The 21,323-nt window shown below is 42.4% G+C and overlaps 1 protein-coding gene across 1 annotated transcript; it reads right to left on the bottom strand.

Moving 5' to 3' along the window:
* Nucleotides 1–174: 174 nt before the first annotated feature.
* On the bottom strand, nt 175–20,996 carry dop1b (DOP1 leucine zipper like protein B). Its single transcript, XM_020089902.2, has 38 exons — nt 20,578–20,996; nt 17,486–17,665; nt 16,804–16,985; nt 16,519–16,689; nt 15,277–15,466; nt 15,025–15,123; nt 14,185–14,308; nt 13,953–14,062; nt 13,349–13,460; nt 13,127–13,247; nt 12,900–13,019; nt 12,598–12,706; nt 11,717–11,953; nt 11,318–11,622; nt 10,486–10,889; nt 10,111–10,382; nt 9,865–10,017; nt 9,581–9,681; nt 8,889–9,079; nt 7,161–8,757; nt 6,704–6,803; nt 6,431–6,622; nt 6,174–6,296; nt 5,941–6,075; nt 5,789–5,844; nt 5,591–5,695; nt 5,278–5,344; nt 4,862–5,021; nt 4,653–4,732; nt 4,457–4,566; nt 3,823–3,972; nt 3,015–3,076; nt 2,639–2,767; nt 2,397–2,533; nt 2,260–2,315; nt 2,024–2,167; nt 1,793–1,925; nt 175–1,380 (listed from the first exon to the last, which is right to left on the bottom strand). Exons 2-38 carry the CDS (start codon nt 17,621–17,623, stop codon nt 1,117–1,119), a joined length of 6,939 nt encoding a protein of 2,312 aa, XP_019945461.1. The 5' UTR covers nt 17,624–17,665; nt 20,578–20,996; the 3' UTR covers nt 175–1,116.
* Nucleotides 20,997–21,323: the final 327 nt, after the last annotated feature.

The raw sequence follows: 21,323 nt of genomic DNA on the forward strand, positions 1-21,323 counted from the left end.
TTTAAACCTACACTTTGTTCTGCAGAACACTTTTATAATAGGCCTGTATTTCCCAACCTTACCTGATGTAAAGTCTCCTTGATAATATTTATGATAAATTACACACACACACACACACAAACACACAACTGCAGGAAAACGAGCAACAAAAAGCTGCAATCAGGGAATGCAGCATTTAAGCTAAATATTTACTTTAATGAACCTTCTTTCACTTAATTCAAAACTTAAAATGGTCCTTTAAACATCCAAAATAAATTACGTAAACATTCAGTACAGTGGAATATAAGACAACGGGCAGTTGTGAAAACCTTCATTCAACGACCACAAAGAAAGATTTGAATTCCCTTAAACACCAACAACAGCAAGCATGTACTGTATATTACTGAGGTACACCCAATGAAATGTAGGATATTGTAAGGAGTCTTCCTGGTGTACACAAAAAAAACATTCAGTAACTTACTCATAAAATCACTGGAAATCAGTGAGGTCCAATAATGAATTCAATAACAAAAAGAGAGAGAGTAGTTCTACAGCATGGTCCTGCAGACATACAATCTTCACATTCTCCGAGTCAGACAGATGCAGTGTGTATGCTTGTACTAAAGAGTATTGTTAACCAGACTTATGAGAACAGAAAGAAAATGAATACTTGATAAAATTCTTCACAGCGAATCTGCTATTTGGCTTCAAACAAAAACATAGAAGCGGAACAATAATTTGAGGTTTATGCAATTACTGTTGTTTTTTGTCTAAAATCATTTAGAGCAAAGAGAGTAGACACTGTGAAATAATCTTAATGTGTAAACATTTTGGATAGTGTAGAGATAATGTACATCAGTGAGAAATAAAAAGGAGCAGATCTAATTCACTTGTAATTAATACCATATTTTTCAGACTGACTGAATGAGCTACAACTATGTCCCTTGGTTTTTCCAATACAGATTTGGGGTGAACCTCAAAAGTATAATTGTGGAAATTAGACAAGTTAAAACATTAAAACATTTCCTTTTTTCTACTTCACACTACACGATCACTGTTGTGCCTATTTTAGATATTACACTCATATGGCTGCAGGTCTAAAAGCTTGGGGAGAGGACTTATTTGAAAGCTTCATGCTTAAGTTTTCAAACTCTCTGTGGAGTCCAGGAATTCTTTCTCAATGATGTGCTCCAGCTTCTTCAGGACCGTGCCTGATCTGGGTGGGTAGTCTGCTATTGGGAAGTGTTGCAAAAGGTGGCCATTAGGGGGAGGAACTTGGAAGGAACAGCAAAGGGTGCGAAGAAAAGGCAACAGCTGGGTGATGGAGCGCAGGGAGCACTGGGTGAGGAGGGGGAACTCCAAAAGGTCGGTGGAAGATTCCTCGCTCAGTCTGTTCAGTGCCTGGAACATAAAGTAAGGACATTAAAAACAAAAAAATCACTTTCAGTTAACGTTCATCACAACGGACACCAGAGTCTTAATTCATATGACAACTTCATTACCATGAAAAAAGATCCACCTTATCATAAGCAGACACTAAAGCTTTTTCCAGAGTTCATATCTTCAGTTCAAAATGTCTTATGCCAAAATGAATGGGTGTCCACATTGTTGACCTTTTAATAGATTGGATCCAAAAATTCCATCTTATCTTCTTGGAGACCAGGATGTAGCAGATCTAATCTGACATGATTGAACATTTGTTTTGTTTGTCGCTCCCTTCTGCCCTCTTTTTGCAAAATGTATCAAATATAAAGCTGGAAAACCTTTAACTAACACAACTGTGCGTCTGAATCTAAGCCTTCCAATCTCTTACCCCATATCTTTGCTGTATCCCTTCCAGTACTTTGACAACATGGGGTATGCAATCCTGCTCGGCCTCTATCAGCGCATTCTCTGGGCCATTGTAGCGGTTCACATCCACTTCAGGGACAAATGCCCAGCGATACCTGCATATGGAACAAACAGAAAATTTATGATAATAACTTCTGTAATGTCAAAATCTAGTTCAAAATGGTTTCAAGTTATTTCTAAATTGGTCTCTTACATCTGAAAGAGTGGTATCTGCTCTGGAGGAAAGGTCAGAGACGTGTCCAGAAACTTGCAGGCTGACAGGTACATGTCCAACTCTGCCTGAGAGAAGTTCACTGCTCCATTTCTTTCATGGGCTCCACGCACCACTTTTGCCAGTCTAGGAAGTAAAATAAGACCCAATTACTTTGAGAGAGAGCATTGAAGGGTGTCAGCGTAAAAAGGATTTTATGAGTCAAAGAATCGACTCACTTTGAGACGTCTTTATCAGGCTGCAGAGATTTCTCTAGACGTGCAAAAATGCGAATCTGAAGAACGACAAATAAAATAGACACTCGTACAGTATGACCCAGCATTTAAAGTCATGTTCTTACAGGATGTGATCTTACCAGTTCTGTGACCATGATTGGCCAAAGAGATATCAGGTGCTGGGATGAAATCCGCAGCAGCAGAACACGAAACATCAAGAACATCTGGGCTGAAACAGCTGGGCTGGGGTTGGTACGCAAAGCCTCCGTGAGACGCTCTGAGAGGATGATAATTATACTTTCATAAATTGTTGTCGAACAACATTTGAAACCCCTAAATTACCCACAGTAACAAATAAATATATTCTGGAGCAGTGCCACACCTTGGATGAGGGGCAGATAGAGATGATACTGGTCGAGTTCTCCGCTGAACATGGCAAATGCCTGGCGCTTCAGCAGCATGGGTTTCTGATCTACATTACCAAACAGTTTCAAGGAGCCACTCTGCAAGCCTACGTTACAGAAAAAAATGGTTCATAACAGGAAATAATCCAAAACATCTCATGAAGCAGACATTTCAAGAAGTGACATTGTGGCTGGTTTTGAAAAATAATTTCTCTCAATGTACTGGTCTGAAGAGTTCATAACTTCTTTAAATCCTTAAGAAGCCTAAACTTTATATTTGTTTGTTTGAATTGATTATTCTATAAACTGTATCATGGTTTTGTCACACAAACACTTCCTACAGGCTGTACTCACTCATGAGGTCTTTAAACATTGTCTTCTCATGAGTCAGCAGATGATCAATAATGGATTTCCAACTAGAAAGAACACAGGGAAGTCAGGCGTGAGATTTTCAGTTCATTCAAGTGACTGAATTAAATGCACCTCAGAGACAAAAATTTCATTTTCCTAAAAAGGAAATACTGAACAAAGACGCACAGTGGAGCAAATGAACAATCTGAATGGTAGTGAGGAAAAACAATGTCTTGAATTTGGCAATGGTGGAAGAGAATATGTTTTATGTTTTGAATAATAAATATTAGGGGTTAAAAGACCTTATCTTGACACAAACCCAAATCATGAGCAGAAAAATAAGTGATGGCTTTGCCTAATGGAGCTGAAATAGACTCTCAGAAGTTGGTGTTGCAGTTGTTAACCTTTACAGCGAACTCCGGTTGGATCCTCCCGGTGGTGTCGTGTGTTACCTAGCAACAACTTCTACTAAAGATGTCTCTCAGTTCTTTTAGATTTGGAAGTCTTCGATGGGGAGCTATTAAAAATGTCTGAAAATAGTCTAAGACACTGCTCTATTGATTGAATTTGTTGTTGACTTGGATTACAAAGAGAGTACTTTAATAAATAATTTAATAATTAATAATAAAATGTAAAATGTACGCACACAATCATACATCCATCTTCCGCAAAGACCCATTGATTATTACAAAAAACTATTTATAACTATGGTGCTATTAGTGACAGGAAAGGAAAAACTCAACAGTTCCTGGATGTAGAGGAGTGGTGAATGACTGAAATGAATTCCAATCCAACAGACAAACCTACTGACCTGGGTGCACAGGAAGCATCCATGGTGAAGAAGAGGGGGTCCATGAACAGCTCAAAGACCTCTTTCTTCCAGGCCCTTTTGGTGTAGGCATACCCGCTCAGATTGCTCAGCAGCTGAGCACCTGCATCAAAGCTGGGAATGTTGTAGGCACTACAGGAGAGAAAGTTAGTTAGTGGAACTCTATAAAAGGCCCAGTATGTAGGAGTAAGTAGTGGCATCTAGCAGTGAGGTTAAAATAGGCAAAAATAAATAAATAAAATATCTCCACGCATGTGAAGAACAACAACGAAAATGTCAAGGGAGCTTTTGGTGATCAGAGCAGACACCGGTGACAATGTGCTATGAACAAAAACATGTGATCTCCATAGCAGAATTAACATATTCCATCCTGCCTATGTTTGCTGCACCTTCCCTTGGCTGAACGCTCCGGAGATTTCCGTGTTAATGTAAACATGTCTGCACAGAGGCCTGCTGCTTTGTTGTTCATGTGTGAAAGGCAAACTCTGGGGAAAGTCTGACCCCAATTCTGCACGCATTCTCATAAAATGCAAAAGCACCTCTCTACACTCGGTGTTTGGTTTGTCTGTTCTGGGCTACAGTAGAAACATGGCAGAGCACCAGCGACAGCAGTTACCTGTGGTTCTTCAGGTACGGAAAAACATAGTACATGAGCCGAGAAATGAGAGGAACAGCTTTCTCCTTTTCATCGCTGCGGTACACCATGTCCAGAAGTGGTGCCAACATCTGCACAATGAGAAAATGTGTCAAACACTTCAAATATTACTTTTCTTGCCACAAAAAAATCTTTAAAAAAAATCACAGAACCCTACCTCAGCCAGGAGCACAAGAGCCTGCACACTGTAAACTGAGGGAGCTGAGGAGGAGACCATGGTGCTGGCTTGAGCAAACTCTGACAGGGAGAAAATGAGAGAGCGAGTTCACTTGTGTTACCAAGCTTTTAAAATTTCTCATATTTTATTTAGAATAGCTGCGGGAAATACAGCTGAGGGTATGCATGCAGGTATTTGTGAGGAATTACCGCTTTGTTCACCGTCCACGTCTGCGTCATCAGGTTCGACTGCTTCAGGGCACACCTGCGGCTGAACTTTGACCTCAAGGCTGCGGCTGAGCCAACTGGTCTGCTCCAGAGATGACCCTGCAATCCCACCCACCGCCTCGAGGATCCGCTGAGTCACCTCCTGCATGGTAATGTCAATATGTTTGTTTACATGAACTTAGTTCACCACATTGCTGTTAATTGACATGTAGTTGACAAACCTGGAATGGTTATTGACCTGCTGCATATATAAACCAGTTCATAGTTACCAGTTTACTACTGTGCAGTTGTACTTATTACTTGGCGAATTACTTGGCTGAGTAACCTGGTTACTTAAGTGCAAGTTAATGCACTGAATATCAACACAGAGGCTCACGTGCATTGTTCATGTATCGTACCTGCAGATCTCGAATATCCTTCTTGTTGTCCAGGTTGGGGAGCCGATTGACAAAGTCATTGAGGATTCTGCAAGATACGAAACATTTCTGAATTTCAAATTTCCTAAAAGAAATGAACTTGAATACAAGGAGAACATGTCTGACTTTTTTTTTTTTTTATAACAATAAAGATGATAATGAGAAAATAATACGGACTACAGAGAGGTTTGGTGTGTTTGTCCTAAATAAGTTTGTGGAAGAAATGCCTGTGATATAGATGTAGATGTACTTTTAATCAGAGTATGGGATGAGCTCTGAATGTTTAAAAACTGACCCCAGCAGTAAGAAGTATCCAGGCGGGGCCAGGTTGAGCTGAACAGACTCTCGCAACAGACTGATAAGAGGAGCAACGTTCTCTTGCAGAGACTGGGCGGAAATACTACAAACAGAAACAGAGATAGTTACAAATGTGAGCATTTCTAGAATGGCTGTAATAAGTCTGAGGTTGGGACTTCTGTATTTGCTTACTTACCTCTGGACATAGGCATAGCTGAATTGTAACATGGGGATATCTACCAAGGTTGACTTCTGGTGGAGAAAAAGGTAGAAAATGTTTTGAAAAGGAGTAAAAATAAACTTAATAAACTTAATTCTGAGCATTTGTGTTTGTATGTGTTAGCACACCTGTTCTCCTTTAATCTGGTGGGGTTTTTTCACCACCTCTTTGATCAACTGCAGGATGGTATCTGTATGCAAGGTGTTCAGTGATTTCAACAGATCCACAATGGTCAGACGAGCCTCACTGGTCACAGGTAAAACCTAAAGAACAGAAGAACATAAAAATGTCAACAAGTACTCTAAAGCCAATCAGTGACAAAGATGTGACTCTTTGTTTCCACACTCACTGCAGGTCTCACCTTATTTTTATGTCTCCTTCTACCCTTCCTGCTGCTCCACACTACTCCCAGTGAAGCCATTATCTGAACGCCATACTGACTAGTCAGAGGGAGCAGGAACTCCAGTATTCGGTGGCGTAGGATCTAAACATGGACAAACCATGAATGAAACCATTCAAATGACAATACATGGAAATGGCTGATCAGGAGAAAATGTGTAAGAATATTACATGATCAACAAACACATACAGCATTAACAACCTGTTCCTAACACACACCTTGGTGCTTTTAAAGTAGACAGAGGTAGAAGTGTGTCTGCTGCTCTGGCCAGAGTCAGACGCCCGCCGCTGAAGCTCTTCCCTCCTGACCACGCCCCACAACAAAACCATGCTAGTGAGCATGTCGGGCAGAACCTCGATCACAGTGTTGCGTGCATTACGAACATCCACAGGATCACAGGCAACCAGGGACTAACAGAAAAAAAATTTGCATTAATATTGTCATACAAATAAGAGATAAACATCTGTATGTACAGTGCGTTCACTTCTCACCCTCTTGTTGTCCAGTAAACAGTGGTGTGTAATAGTGGTCAGGCCTTCCAACAGAGTCATAGGGTAGTCGGGGGCGATGTTCTCTCTCCTGCCACTGAGGCTGATCAGGAGACACGACCATAAATCAATTATTTCATTAAACCCGTTACTAAACATTTTAGTGCACAAGCCCAGAAATATTGTCCCTGATAAATTACTGTCATAATTCAAGTCTCAAGCAATCAAGCTACTGCAAAAACAACTTAAAATCTGGGGTCATGTTTGGAGACTAAACATGACACATGACTAAAAAGGTAAGGAGAAACTTTTCTGTTGATCTTGCTAACCTACAACAAACAGCTTTTGCTGTGATATGTGAAGAGACTTGGAGCAAAAAATAGTTGCTGAAAACTACATTTCTTTACCTAAACTGTTAAATTGTCAGTGTACAAAGCTACTGTATGTAAGCACAACCTACCTCTGATTTGTCTTTCCTCCATCATGCTCATACAACTTGACCAGCTCGTCCAAGTTCCTGCAGATCTGACCGATGAGGGGAGCCACAATGATTCCCAATGAGCGTCCCAGGTACGGCAGAGAGGAGCACAGCAGAGACACCCAGTGGGGGTGCATGGCATAACCGTACTGTGGTTGCAGAGCCATGGCCGCGGCATTCACAAACATTCCTTGGGCTGTTATGGGGTGACTATGGACGTACTGTGCTGACTTGATGGACTGCTGGAAAAGGACTGCAGTTTGCCACTCACGAGTGAGAGGGGTGTTGGCAGTTGGGGATTCACGAGGCTCCACGGGTTGGCTGGAAGCTCCACCTGACGCACCTGATGAAATGCCCCCACCAAGCCCCACATGGTGCTCAAGGACTATGAGACCCTCAAGGAGTTTGAGTAATTCCATTTGTAAGGGGTATTGTTCCTGCCCGCCTCCTGATCCAAGATTCAGCAGACTCTCCTCTGACAGGCCTCCCTGCTCAACCAGCAGCTCCACATTTCTGGATGTTACCTTGTCCGTTCCCCTCTGGCTGACATACATGGATGCAGAAAGTGTAAGCAGAGCATATTGCTGCACTTTACAGCTGGACAAGAGCCTGCGGATGGCCTCCACACTGGCCCCATTGTCCTCGTGACCTCTTGCCATGCAACCAAGCTGGTTCACCATCCGGGTTAGCACCTCCACACTCCTCACCTGAACCTCCCTGTTCCCCTGCAGGTCAAGAGGGCCAAGGCTCAGGTATGAAGGGTAATGAGAGCGCAGGAATCGCAGGCACAAAGACACCAGCAGTTCAATGAGAATGGATGGGGGCACGGAGGGGGAGGAGGATGGTGAAAGCAGGCAGCCGTAGAAGCCTTTGCCATCCTGAGCCTGTTGGTGTCGGTGTAAAAGGTTAGAGACCAGGTTTAAATGTGCAGCTGAGCTTGTGTCCAGAGAGGTTGACGAGAGTGCATCCACCAGAGGGCACTCAGCGCTGCTCCTCAGCAAGCTGTCTAGCAGTGACAGACCTTGGAGCAGGTGGCGCCAGCCGCCCGCCACAGGATACAGTAGCACATGACGGAACAGAGAGTCGATGGCTTCTCTCTTCTCACGCTCCTGTTTTAACAGGCGAGACCTGGCCATGGTCTCCAGCTCCAAATCCTCCTCATCTTCACTTGACAGTGAATCAGATGCCTGTGTTCGCTCAGACTCTGCCCTCCGCAGGCCGTTGACCACTCCGCCTTCCTCAATGCTGCCATACAGAGCGGAACCAGAGCTGGAGTTCTCTGTGGATACCTGAGCACCGCTAGTGTCTGCTGACTCCGTGTGTTCGCTCTCAGGCTCCTCATCTGCTCTATCTTCCTCCTCCTCCTCCTCCTCGGTGTCTTCACTCTCACACCCTGATGGCACCAAAGAGTCCTGCGGTTTGACCTGCTCTGGTCCACTGTCCAACTCTGCCCACAGGGATTCCCTGTCTACAATGTTTGTGAGATTTAAGGTGGTGACCTCTGTTGCCATGGCATCCGCAGATGTCCCAGATGTTTTGGTGGAGCTTCGACTTCTGCTGCTAAGAATCTTCAGGTTTCCTTTAAAGAAAAGAGCATGTCAACTTAACAAAACACACACAAAACAAAGAATACATCCAATCAGGAAAAATGTATTCCTAAATTCACATTTCACTCATACATACGTCTACAATGCAGATACACACACTTACCCGCAGTGAGATTTTGTTTGATGCTGTTAATGGAGGAGCACTGAGTGGACGGGTGAAGCAGCAACAACAGAATAGGTTCCAAGATTCTAATCACATCACTGAGGGACAGAGCCCTGATCAGCCAGCACTGAGTAGCTGCACGTATTGAGCCATCAGTGCAGCTCAGACTGTCCACCACCACACACAGAGACCTGAGAGAGAGACGCACACTTTGCAGAAACTGAAACAACAAATGACAGCTGTCTTTCTCTGGGCTTCTTTAAGTGTTTAAACTATATTTTGACAATATGCTGTCAGTGATTTAAGAGGCATAATGGGGCATAAAACTGCATTTTGGCCAGAGGGTGCTGTCTCTTTTACATATACTGCAATAATGTCCAGATAGTAAAATGGTGATATGACAATAGCCCCATTGTTGCAACCCACATAGTAAATACGACTTTTATTAAAACACTTCTCTGGCACCACCATTAGGACATTTGTTAGCAGTCACGTATTTATTTAATCCACAAACAGAATAGTGGTGATGTGCTGAAGATGTAAACTACATAATCTTAATGAAACATGAGCTGACAAAATCTTAAATATTCAGGAATGACAATGAGATACAGTATATGCATTACTACAGATAGTAAGTAGATACTGCTCTCTATTTGTCTTTACTGCGTTCCACTTTTCAGCTGTGTACTCACCGGTCAAAGGAGCGGTTGAGAGACATGGTCCTGTTGGTCTGGATTTCCCGGGTCAGGTGCCACAGCACTGTGAAGCGATGTAGAGCTTCCAGCCTAATAGCCTGGGACAGACAAACACAAAGGTTAGTATAAGCCACTGGCTTGTTTGCTCAACTGATTAAGTATCATAGTGTCTGTTTGTGTCCCAGTTACACCGACACGTGTTGAAGATGTTGGGATTAAATGAAAATGTGAGAGTGAAATGAAAAGTGAAATGAAAAGTGTTTCAGTGTGTGCATACACACCTTGTCTTTGTGCAGTAGCGCCTGGCAAATGATGTCTTCACAGATTGTCGCTGACGGAGCCAAACAGTGAAGCCTGTAAAAGAGTTCCACACAAGAAATGTGCTGCTCTCTCCGATCCATGTCCAGCTGGCTCCAAAGAACCTGAGACACCCTCTGGATCACAGCACAATAATAGAACAATCTTAAACACCACATTTAAACCACAGCTCTGAGTTATGAGAGACATTTTCTTTTTAATAATCTGACCTGATAGAAATCTGTGTCCCCCTCTATGATCTGTAGCAGAGCAGGGTAGATGGGTGGCACAGTGACCATCTGCAGCCTCCCACTAAGAGGGTTAGAGTCAGAGGTCTGGTAGCGTCTGTGCTTGTCCTGGATGACCAGTGCTAAAGACTGGGAGTGGTTGATAAGCTCCAACAGGGAGGCCACTGCTGTGTGTTGAATGTGGTAGTCCCTTGACAGGCAGCACAGTATCATCAAGGACCTCAGCCATACTGGCAGGCTGTCCTCTTCACTGCCTACAGAAGACAAAAACATTTTAATTATTTATCAGTGGGCTAAAGCAGGTACATGACAGTATGAACTCAGCAGCATTAATACAATCCATTTTTATGAGCTGACCTGTGTAGCCAAACATGTCCTTGTGTTGGGCCAGAGTCTCCTCTTCACTCATATAGACAGGGAAGGTGGCGCACTCCAGCAACAGGTGGCAGGCGGCGGTAAAGGCCTGTCGACAGGCTTCAGAGATCTCTGCCCTGCCCCGCGGCATGTAGCCCGCCGCCCAGTCCGCACATCCCAAATGCCCATGTGCACTTTTCTTCTCCTCAGGGAATGTTGAGAGCTGCACATCAGATGTGGGGCGGGGTTTATTTTTGTTTGGATTGAACAACTCAGTCAGTTTGTCTTTTATTTCTCGCCCCCCCATGCTGTGCAACAATGTCTTCTGATCCACAGAGACAGTGGTTAGATCTGGTTGGAGTTCTTCCTCAGGTCCCTGGACGTCCTCCACTTGCACCAGCAGGTATCTGGAAAAAAAAGACAGGGGTGAAAATATTATAAGATCACTGGCCTATAGAGAAATACATTTTCTTTGCAACTAATCTGACCACAATGTCAGCCATCGTCTGACAACTCGTTCGCCGTACTAGTTTCGACTGTCCGACTAGTGTCTTATAACACAGGAAACAAACTGTTCTGCATCCAAAACACAAACAATCATACTGTTTGTAGGTGCTTTAGGGCCAAATGACAGGTTATCTGCATATTAATATAGACAAATGAGGTCTATATCGCCTTTTGATAGCTGATGCATTTCACATGTTTACCTGTGGGCAACCAAAGCCTGTTAAAATGGCTTCCAGACCCAAAATCTTGTCCCTTGCCTACAGATTTTGAATAGTCATATGGAGAATCTGTTTATAGAGATTAATTTGACCATGACTCAGTTGCTTACCTTGTGGTTATGAAGGACAGTATATCCTGCAGCGTAGGGGTCATTGTGTCCACACTGCCTCCCCTCTTCCACACTCCTTCACTGTTGTTGGAAATTCCATCTTCATTGGCCCCCATCCCTGGTGGGAGATGCTGCTCTGATGGTGAGGCACTGACTCCTAAACCGCTGTCTTCAGATCTAATTGTTGGGTAAACACCATTTGCAGTCTGTGCCTCGTCTCCTCCATCTGTATACTGCTCTTCATCTCCATGGCGATGACTAAACTGACCAACACTTGCATCTTTATCTCCCTCCATCTTGATATCCTAGATTAAGTGAAATTTCTTATGGTTAGTCACTGTGAAAAATCCAAAACATTTAAAAAGAAGCCACTTTAGCACAAACTGTAAAATGTGTAACCTGTGTTTCTTTGCCTTCCTCCTCTGGTGACTGTAACTCCATCTCCTCTGTGTGTGACCCTGCATCAATGTCCATATAAGCCACAGGCATTTGGATCTTACTGAGGACCTTGAAGCAGGCACGCAGGCTGTATGTGACATCCTCCAAGCTAACAGAGTCCATATGACTGTGCAAGGTTTGCAGCATGACGCTTAGCATCTCAGGGAGGAACTGTGACTGGATGTCAGCATGGAGCTCCTGTGAATAAAAAAAAACGCAGAAAATAATAAAATGAATTTAGAGTAAATGGCAGACAACTACAATACACATTAATGCAAAGAGGTGATGCCACTCAAGGGCGAATGGACAGTTATGTTGGCAGATTTCTCTGGGTTTGAAAATTGGGAACATTTTGAATAATTGAAGTAAACAACTCAACAAAATATATAACAAAGGTCTTGTTGGGTTTTATTTGATTGCAGCAAAGTTACTTCAACTGCAACTAACCACTGACCAACGGGAGGCTATTTTCCTCAAAATGTATTATTTTTTAAGAACTATAAAAATGTGTTAAAATGTGTATTCAGTGTAAAGTACTTATCCAAAGCACCCTTATATAATTGTTATAGTTTTGCCTCTCATTCACACACGCTGCTGACATTTGTGACCATGGTGCCGCCGATATTGGGAGCAATTTCTTTGTCTTGTTCAATATGGACAGGACCAACTGGGGATCAAACCAACACAGGACCAATCTGTGGTCAGTGGATGTCCTGCTGAGTCAAAACTGCCTCAGTTTTATTATTAATCCCTATTTTTAGTGCAAGTTTCACTGCACCAATTTGGTTTCACATAAAAGGAAACTAAAAATGTGCTGGGATGCCTCTTTGTGTGGTGTTTACCAGAGGAAGAACATCCAGCAGGAAGATTATGAGGGTGGACATCTCTGAGACAGAGGGAGCAGTATGACTGCAGTCCTGCCGAGGAGGCGTTGGTGGGTCGTCTTTTTCTCTGTGGCGAAAGAGAATGACATTATCCTTCCTTTTAACTTATGGGTTAAGATTTAAAGATAAACAGGGAAAGTCACGATATACAGTATGCTGAATGAATTGTTGACAGTCAAAACTATCTTTTCAACTACATTTTAAGGATTAACGTGTAGATTTTTCCATCATATAAAGGCTCAAAGTCAACCCCACAATACCTGAGAGACGTGCAGAAGCGTCGTGTCATGTACTCCCACAGGTATTCACTGTTCATGGAGCTCACGAGCATATTCACTGCCTTTATGATCTCTGATGCGTTCTTATTCTCTTTTATCTTACTGATAAAGAAAAGAAAGCAAAATCACCAGCTGTGTTCACTCTGTCAGTTGCAATATTAGTGAAATATGAACCTCCTCGCATCAGTGCTCTCATCTATGACTTTCACCTGGCAAGCTGGTTTCCTGAGAGCCCCGAATTGGTGATGCTCTCCTCCCCCAGCATCTCTCGACAGTAGCTGTAGAAGGCTCGGACGACCTCCAACAACACACTGCTCAGGACAGCCGGACCTGAGCAGAAACATCATCATTGCAACGGTAAAAAAAACCTTGAGAGAGAGAGACTGAGGGAATGACAGTATTCAGCATTAAGACTTATTTGTGCTGCCTACCAATTTCTGGTTTATCGAGCAGGCTGACGATGATTCGAAAGGGCCTGAGGTATCCAATCACATTCTCTGGGTTGTTCTCCACATCCTTCTGTTTGAGGATGTTAATCAGAGCCTGAGGTCACAGAAATGAGAATGTGAGAAAAAGCAGAACTGGTGACAAACACACATTACATGCTCTGTTCAAACCAGACACACCTGACATGTAAATTACTATTTACATGTCAGGGTCATGGGACTCTGATTAACACTTGTCCTTTTACTCAGGGTTTTATAATCTTTCATAAACCCTGTAAAACCATGTGCTTTATATTTAGTAATTCATTATAAAGTAAAATGGCACTCAGTAGAGCTTTTACCTCCGTCAGGGCCAAACAGCTCCCACATTTAAAATAACTATATCCGGATTTTTTTTCAATCTTCACCAAATAGCACACACTCAAAACTATCAGTGCATAAAACATGTCAGATTTTTTTTTTCATCAAGAAAAATGAGCATATTTCCCAAAAATGTCAAACAACACTGACGAACAAGTAATAATAAAATATACCTTTATGTATTCTTCAGAGTTTGGCATGTGTGTGTGTTATCATACGAGTGAGTTACCTGTACAAGGTAATCTCTGGTGTAGGTGCTGAAGTAAAACGATGTGTGCTCCTCTGTGGTGGTGGAGAGGGTGGGGTGTGGTGCCACCATTTCACCTTTTATGTCGGTGCCTGAAAACACGTACATGCAAACACATAGATTAATGAACTGAGAGAAACATAAACTGGCCAAACTCCAGCAGCCACACAGTGGTCATGTGGCCAAACACATGATTCATCACTGAGATCAGCACCTAGGAGCCAAGCGTAGAGGCGTCTGTTCAGGGACATGTCTCTGCGGAGCAGCGTGAGTGAAGCAGAAGACACAACAGCGACCATGTCCTCAGCACTCAGAGTTATACACGTCTCCACTGGGTCCTAAAACAACAACACATTGTAAAAGTAAGCTGACAGTTATGATAAGGCAATTGTTGTCTTATATACAGTATATCACACAGAGTGATACAAGAAAAAATCCTTCACTGATTAGATATTTCCAGTAAATCATTGGCTTAACAAGATATTTTTCTTATCAAGCGGCAGCAAAGGATTTGCTATGAATAAATTGAAGAAACATTTAATGGCTGTAAACATATTTACAGAATAATTGCTGCTTTTAATTCTAAATAACCAGGTTCTAATATTTGGCAATCATTTCTGTGATCGTGACGACATTTAACTTCCCACGTTAACCGTTATACTGATAATGTGGTAAAAATAATACATCAAGAGGGCAACTAATATAATTCCCCAATTGAAACCTTGGAAACTAGAAACTGAATTATGTGGAGCAAACAGCAAAAGGCCACACATCAGGAATGTCCCATCTGAAACGAACAACAATTTGGGAAAATTTTTAAAGGTCATCTTTATTTTCTGTGTTTAGAATTGGATTAACTGAGGATTTATTTGCAGCAGACTCTTTCATAACTATTAAAATAAGAGTGGTTAAAAATAAGTAAGTTTGGCAGCTAACAGAAGGAAAAGATGTCATGGGACTCTGATTAACAAATTATCACAGCAGCAGATATGGAGAAACAGAAGTTAACATGTCCAGAATAACAGGAGAGAAGTGCGTTTTTGTGTGAACATACCAGGCAGGTGGCAAAAGGGAAAAAGTAGAGCAGGATTTCAAGCATGTGCCTCTGTACCAGGGCATTTGAGTCTTGCAGAGAAAGACACACTGCCTTCAACTGGAGATGGACAGAGGCAGAGACATTCAGATAGGTGTACAACTACACTGAGACGTGACTGAAATATGCTCATAAAACAAACATTTCCTTTGTGTTGATTGTATTTATTAAATGGGTTTCAAATCACATGTACGCGGTAAGACAAACACTCACCACGAGTCGGCTGTTGTAGCCTAGCATGTGTATCTGCTGGTGCAGAGAGGCCGTGCGGTCAAAGTGTGCGACTATAAAGATGGAGGCGGGCAGCCGCACATTAGGGCTCACCACCATGCTGCCCCACAGGGCCCCATAGAAAACCCGCTGACCCACGAGCAGAGACAACTTGAGCAACAACGCATCAGTCCTGCACAAAGAGAGAGAACACAAAATGGACTCACTGACAATTGTTCAACAACACATCTACAAGTAAATCTATACTTCAGAGTGGCAGCTGAGCCTCGTGGTCAAACCAATCAATCCTGATCAAAGTAACTCTTCAGTGTACACATGCTGTTTAGATGTCAACCGACTCATCCACCGTTACTCTAAAAAGCACCAAGAACAAGTCTTTGGTCATCCTGTTAAAAAAAATACATTGTGGGCAGCTGTGATTCAGGAGGTAGATCGGGTCGTCCACTAACCAGAAGGTCAGTGGTTCGATCTTCAGTTCCTCCTTTGGCAAGACACCTAACCCTAAGAAAGCTGATATGCCATTAAGAAGTGTCGTAGATGCACTGTAAAGTGCCCTGACTGGTTGTTTATACTAAAAAGTGCTTTATAAATGCAGTCTTTTTTACATCTTCATACATTTTGGACTATACCTTTTTCACCGGCTGTGAACTTTGATCATACCGAATAGTCAACCCTTGTTTAAAACCAATACTGTGCAAACTTGATCAATATTTGGTCATACACATTGTTTGCAAATGTTTTGACACCCCTAGGTAAATTACATACGTGACTGATGATGCAAATGTAAAGAAGAAGTCTGCAAACAACGTCATCTGACTGTTGCTGCAGGGGAAGACATTAATTTAATGCAAGTGCAAAATGTATTAGCCTAGCTTTGGTATTGAACAGGAAAATGAAATGTTTAAAGGTGAAAATCTGAACAAGAAAAGAGAACAAAGCAAAGTGATGGTAAATGTCTGTACTGTGATGATTCTGTATAGGTAAACATAATAAGTTGTGGACACAAGTTAATAAGTTGTGGGAACAAGAGACATAACTTGAATTATGAATCTGTTCCTTATTAACAAGACCTTGAGAACTTGGAAGCCTCTTAGATGAGCAATGAAACATTTCACTTAATCACATGGTGAATCAACATTGCACCCAATCCTCTTAATAAGAACAAAAGAAAAGTTTCTGATCAACTCTTTCTTTCTTTTGACAAAAACAGAATGTGCAGTGTACCTGTCATTGACCTCCAGTCCCTCCTCCAGGCCTGGTAGGAGGCCTGTTATGAAGGCCTGTAGACTGGGCAGCAAAGCCCTCTGCAGTGGGAGATAGTATCGCTCGTAAAGAGTCAGCAGGATGGGTTTCACCGCCATGGCTGCATGGCTCAACAGTGGGAACAATCCGGAGCTGGAGAAAGAAACACACAAAAAACCCCACATAAATGTACAAGTCATAAAAACATGCACTTGTAATCAGTTCAACACTCTTGAAGCAGTAAAAGATCAAGGCTAGTTTCTTCACCTGTAGATGAACAGATCCTTGGCTAGCCATTTTGTTCCGATTATTTTGAAGATGACCTCATAGGTCTCAAGGGCCTTGAGGTGTACGCCACTGGGCAAGGCCGGGTGTAGACACTGGGCCAGACGCTTACCTATGATCAGTCTCTTGGGTAGGAGTGAGTAGCGGATGTTACTCTGCAAAGCCTGATAGAGAGAGAAAGAGACAAAAAAAATAAGAAGCTGGATTTGCAATTAGCCAAATAGTTTCGACTCTGAGTGAGCATTTCACAAAAAAACGAATAAACCCACACAGACATACCAGTTGAACAAGACTTGATGCATAAGAGGTAAAACTTCTCTTCACATTCTCCGCACTTTAAAAAGGGCTCATTTCTGCACATTGACACACACAGACACTCCAAAGTAAATATCTGCACTGAGAGCCGAAACAGAAGTGGCACATTTATTTCCTCAAATAGACAAGATGATACAAGTATATACTGCATATATAGAATAAAACAGACTCTCAATGAGAAAGAACTTAACTTCCTCATAACTACAGAGAACTGAAACACAGAGCAGCTGTGAAACTGACAGAAAAGAAAAGAAAAAAAGTCATTCATATGCACATAATGAGATGTTTGGAGAATTAGCAGCTACAGTGTTTCTATGGCATTAGGTCATTAATGTGCATCATACCGTACCTTATTGAGCTTCCCCAGGGATGAGATAAGATCTGCCCACTCACTCGAAGACTCAAAGTTTCGCAGCGCTTTCTCGATGACTCCCGTATAGCTGCGGTAGCGGTAGTCATTCTGCAGTTCTAACTCTTCAGCGTCCATGATGTAAATCAGTCTGATGCCGGCATATTCAGCACAACGTGTCTGGAAAAGGGGTCATGACAAAAGGATATAAATAGTAAGTTTATCAATCTCACAAGAAGAGTCAGTATCTGTTTGTCCGCAATGTGTCAGATAGCCCCCAGCCTCTGAGGCCTGTTCATGGTGAATAAAATCAACCAATTTAGCTCTGTTCACTAGCACCCACACGTTTCTAGGCAGGAGACAAATGTCCTCATTCATGACAGGACAGTGTTTGTGTGACTGACCTGTTCCTCAGTCTAAGAAGGGAGGAGTCTGCAAAACACAAAATCTGTGGCTCTGGGTGAACTTCTAGATAAAAACAAGTTATGGAATAGAAACAGATATAAAGACAGACAAGGTTTTTTGTCTTGACAGTGAATTTGTAGCCTCTCTGGGGCAACATTGACAGATATCAGCACACACTGGCCTTTTACCAGCAGACGAGCATCATTACAATTTGTATCGAGTTATGCTTTTGTGTTTCATTGACTCTCCTCATGTCCTTGAATTCCAGAGGGAAATGTTTTTCTCTTTTGCTGCTAATGTTTTTGCGCAGGTAAGATTCAGTAGTTTTATCAGAGTTTTTCTTTTTTTGCTGAAAGCAGCTGTTTGCTACAGCTGGAAATGACAGGGATGAAAGTGGAAGGCCTGAACTGAACAGTCACGTTGCAGGGCATTAAGCTAAAAGACAAGCAACCACTTTCACATTAAATTATTGATGCTTTCGATTATTTGATCCTAAGTTTATATAACAGTATTGATTAATGAAGCTTTAAAATGGTCCTGAAAAAGAACAAAGTGTGGAGAGGATTCTTCTTTCTGGCACAAAAAACAACATTTTAACATTTGGCACAGAATGTACCTAAATGTTAAAAATATATTGTATGACATAGAAAGAGGAGCTTTCTTGCTTTCATGCACATGGAAAAGGCGGTGGTGTGTTTTCCTCACATGTAATGCATCTGAATATGGCAGGATTAGAGAGGAGCACAGACATCTGGACTCCCTGTAGCTGAGCTGAGAGAAGCTTTACGAACATGGACAAGCCCAACAACACGTGCTCAGGACGGCAGCGCATCAGTGCATCTCAGGTCTTTACAAACTATACTGTGGGTTCTTTGATCAAAATAAGAAATTTAAACACACAACTTTTGGCCCTGATGACTGATAGCCCATGGCTGATAGCCCATCAATGCTTTTTCTAGTCAGACTAAATATTTACCCAGAACATCTAAGAACATCTTACTATAATTTCCCCTTGCGCTGCTACTTCCTTGTGCTGCTGCCTCATTTGTGAATGTCCTCTACAGAGGATCAATCTCATCTCATCAATTACATTTCTAAAGGAAGAATGATGGAGAGAGCATTTCTCCTCTCATCACATTACTAGGCCCTAAACACTTCCAGTCAATAAAGTTCTCACACTACAGGACCTTGGTAATGATGCGAATATTCTCATCAGCCGGCGCTGACGGCACCAGCGTTTAGATGACCATGTAATAAATAAATGTGTCATGTACTGGAAAGAATTTAACTGATAATTACTTTTTTTGGTATTTAAAAAACATCACTGGCATCATATTTTATTAATAAAACAACTTCAACTCCAGCTTCTTTCACTTATATGTCCCCATGTTGTAATTTTCTCCTGTCGAGAAATGATCATTTCGAAATATAAGCCCGTCTGACCAATGATGGCCATGTGCAGTACTCGTGACTTCAGCATTATAAAACCCTGACACTGGTGGATTAAACTTTCACCCTACTCAGCTATAATATTAATATTTAAGTGCATGAAGACAACACGTGGACGATGAATCTGTCTAAACGACAGCTACTCCTCGATTAAATCAACAACACAATATAAATAAAACATAATTTTCCCTCTTATAAAACACAACTAATGTGTATCTTTCAAAAACGAAACAATGACCCTAGGAATCCCCATCTTAAAAGCAGCTTGACAGGCAGAACTAAGTGTGGTCGCTCACTTCCTCAAGTGGGTGTATCAGCAAAAATACAGAGTGTGATAAAAGCATAATAATCGTGCATTTCTATAGGCTGCTGCTGAGCAGAGCAATGTGTACTTTGAGGGTGGACACTCAGGAACACAACAGGCCCAGCTAAGGACTGAGTCACCTGACTGTCACCACCAGCACTACGACAGGCTTTATGGGGCCAGTGTTTACAGCTGTCAGATGGTACATGAGGAGACACTGAAACTAGGACTGGGCAATAAAACAATATCTGGAATTATTGCAATGTTATTTTTCATTAAAAGCAAAAGAATACAGGTTTAACATGTCGATATATTGCTGGTGGATTGTGCAAGGACCCTGAAGATAAGACTAAACAACTTTACTGTCACTGCACAAGTACAATTCTCTGACTATGAGGAAGAGTTTGAAACTACATTATTCACTCAGGGGCAAATTTCAGTGTTTCAACTTAACAGAAATTATAAAGTGACATTATGTGATTTGGACTTTTTTTTTTTTTTTTTTTTATCTTTTAAGGATTTTAGGCCTTATCTTCCAGCCCTGATTGCATCCAACAGAAACTGTGGCCAAGTAACAAGCAGCTGGCAGCTTCAATGTCCTCAGACACTGCTGAGTACATTATGTAAGAGAAATCACCTCAGACTCACACTGGATGATAACACCACCACCAGGAACACTGGACATGTCTCCTGTGGTGACATGGTTGTGTACAGCTAGCTTGTGCACCGTTTAGCCACAGAGCCACAACAGACGTTATTATTAATATTAGCTAGCTCAACTGTAGCTACCTAGCAGGTGTCAAAACGAAATTCCACACGTATTTAAATGATTTTTGTTTCATGTAAACGGCGTCAGAAGAAATCACAGACGCCTCCGGTTGAATGGAGACAACATGTCCAGTCAGTACAGACAATAAATACTTCAACGACTCACCGACAGCGAAATAAAACCAGGGTTAGCATCCGCGGCGCTTCACAGCAGCCCGGTTAGGACGAGCCCGCTGATCACGGTGGACATGTCTCGGTAAATGTGGTTGAAAATAAATCGGTATTGAACCTGTGAAGTGTCCTGGAGGATGAGCGGGTGCGTGTGAACATGTCTATGTGTCGGGGACGGTTCCAGCAGCGGCTGCAAGTCCGTGTCTCAGCCTCTGCGGGGCGGGAGCCTCACAATCAGCTGATCCGCAGAGGCTCGGCTCACTCCCCCCCTCCCGCCCCGGCACAGGAGAGGGGTGAGGTGCCGGGGAGTGTTCACCGCCGGGGGAGATGTTTGCCTTCAAACCGCCACTGAAAAAGTCAAACAAGCGAGGCAGCGTTTAATCAAGTGTCTGCTCGAGGCCGAGAGGAAAACATGTTTGCTTCCGCGCGGGATTAAAATGTAAATCTAAACCCTGCCGTTCCCCGCGGCTTTGGTACAGTCCAGGATGTGGCCGTGTTTACAAACCTCTCGCCTCACTGAGAAGTGTCTGCTCCACAGAGGACTGTGTTTACAACAACACTGATCCTCCTGCAACAATTACAGACTTCTACTGCATCTACTCCAAGTGGCAATTCAAAAAACAACGAAGCCTAGAACCAGCTACGGACAGGCCTCTGACACAGGAGTCGTTCCCTGGACCTCAGGATGTCCTATGTACAACTATGAATGAACTACATGATGAATTGCCATGCAAAATAATT

The sequence above is a fragment of the Paralichthys olivaceus genome, chromosome 10, assembly GCF_024713975.1.
Source record: "Paralichthys olivaceus isolate ysfri-2021 chromosome 10, ASM2471397v2, whole genome shotgun sequence".
NCBI lineage: Eukaryota > Metazoa > Chordata > Actinopteri > Pleuronectiformes > Paralichthyidae > Paralichthys > Paralichthys olivaceus.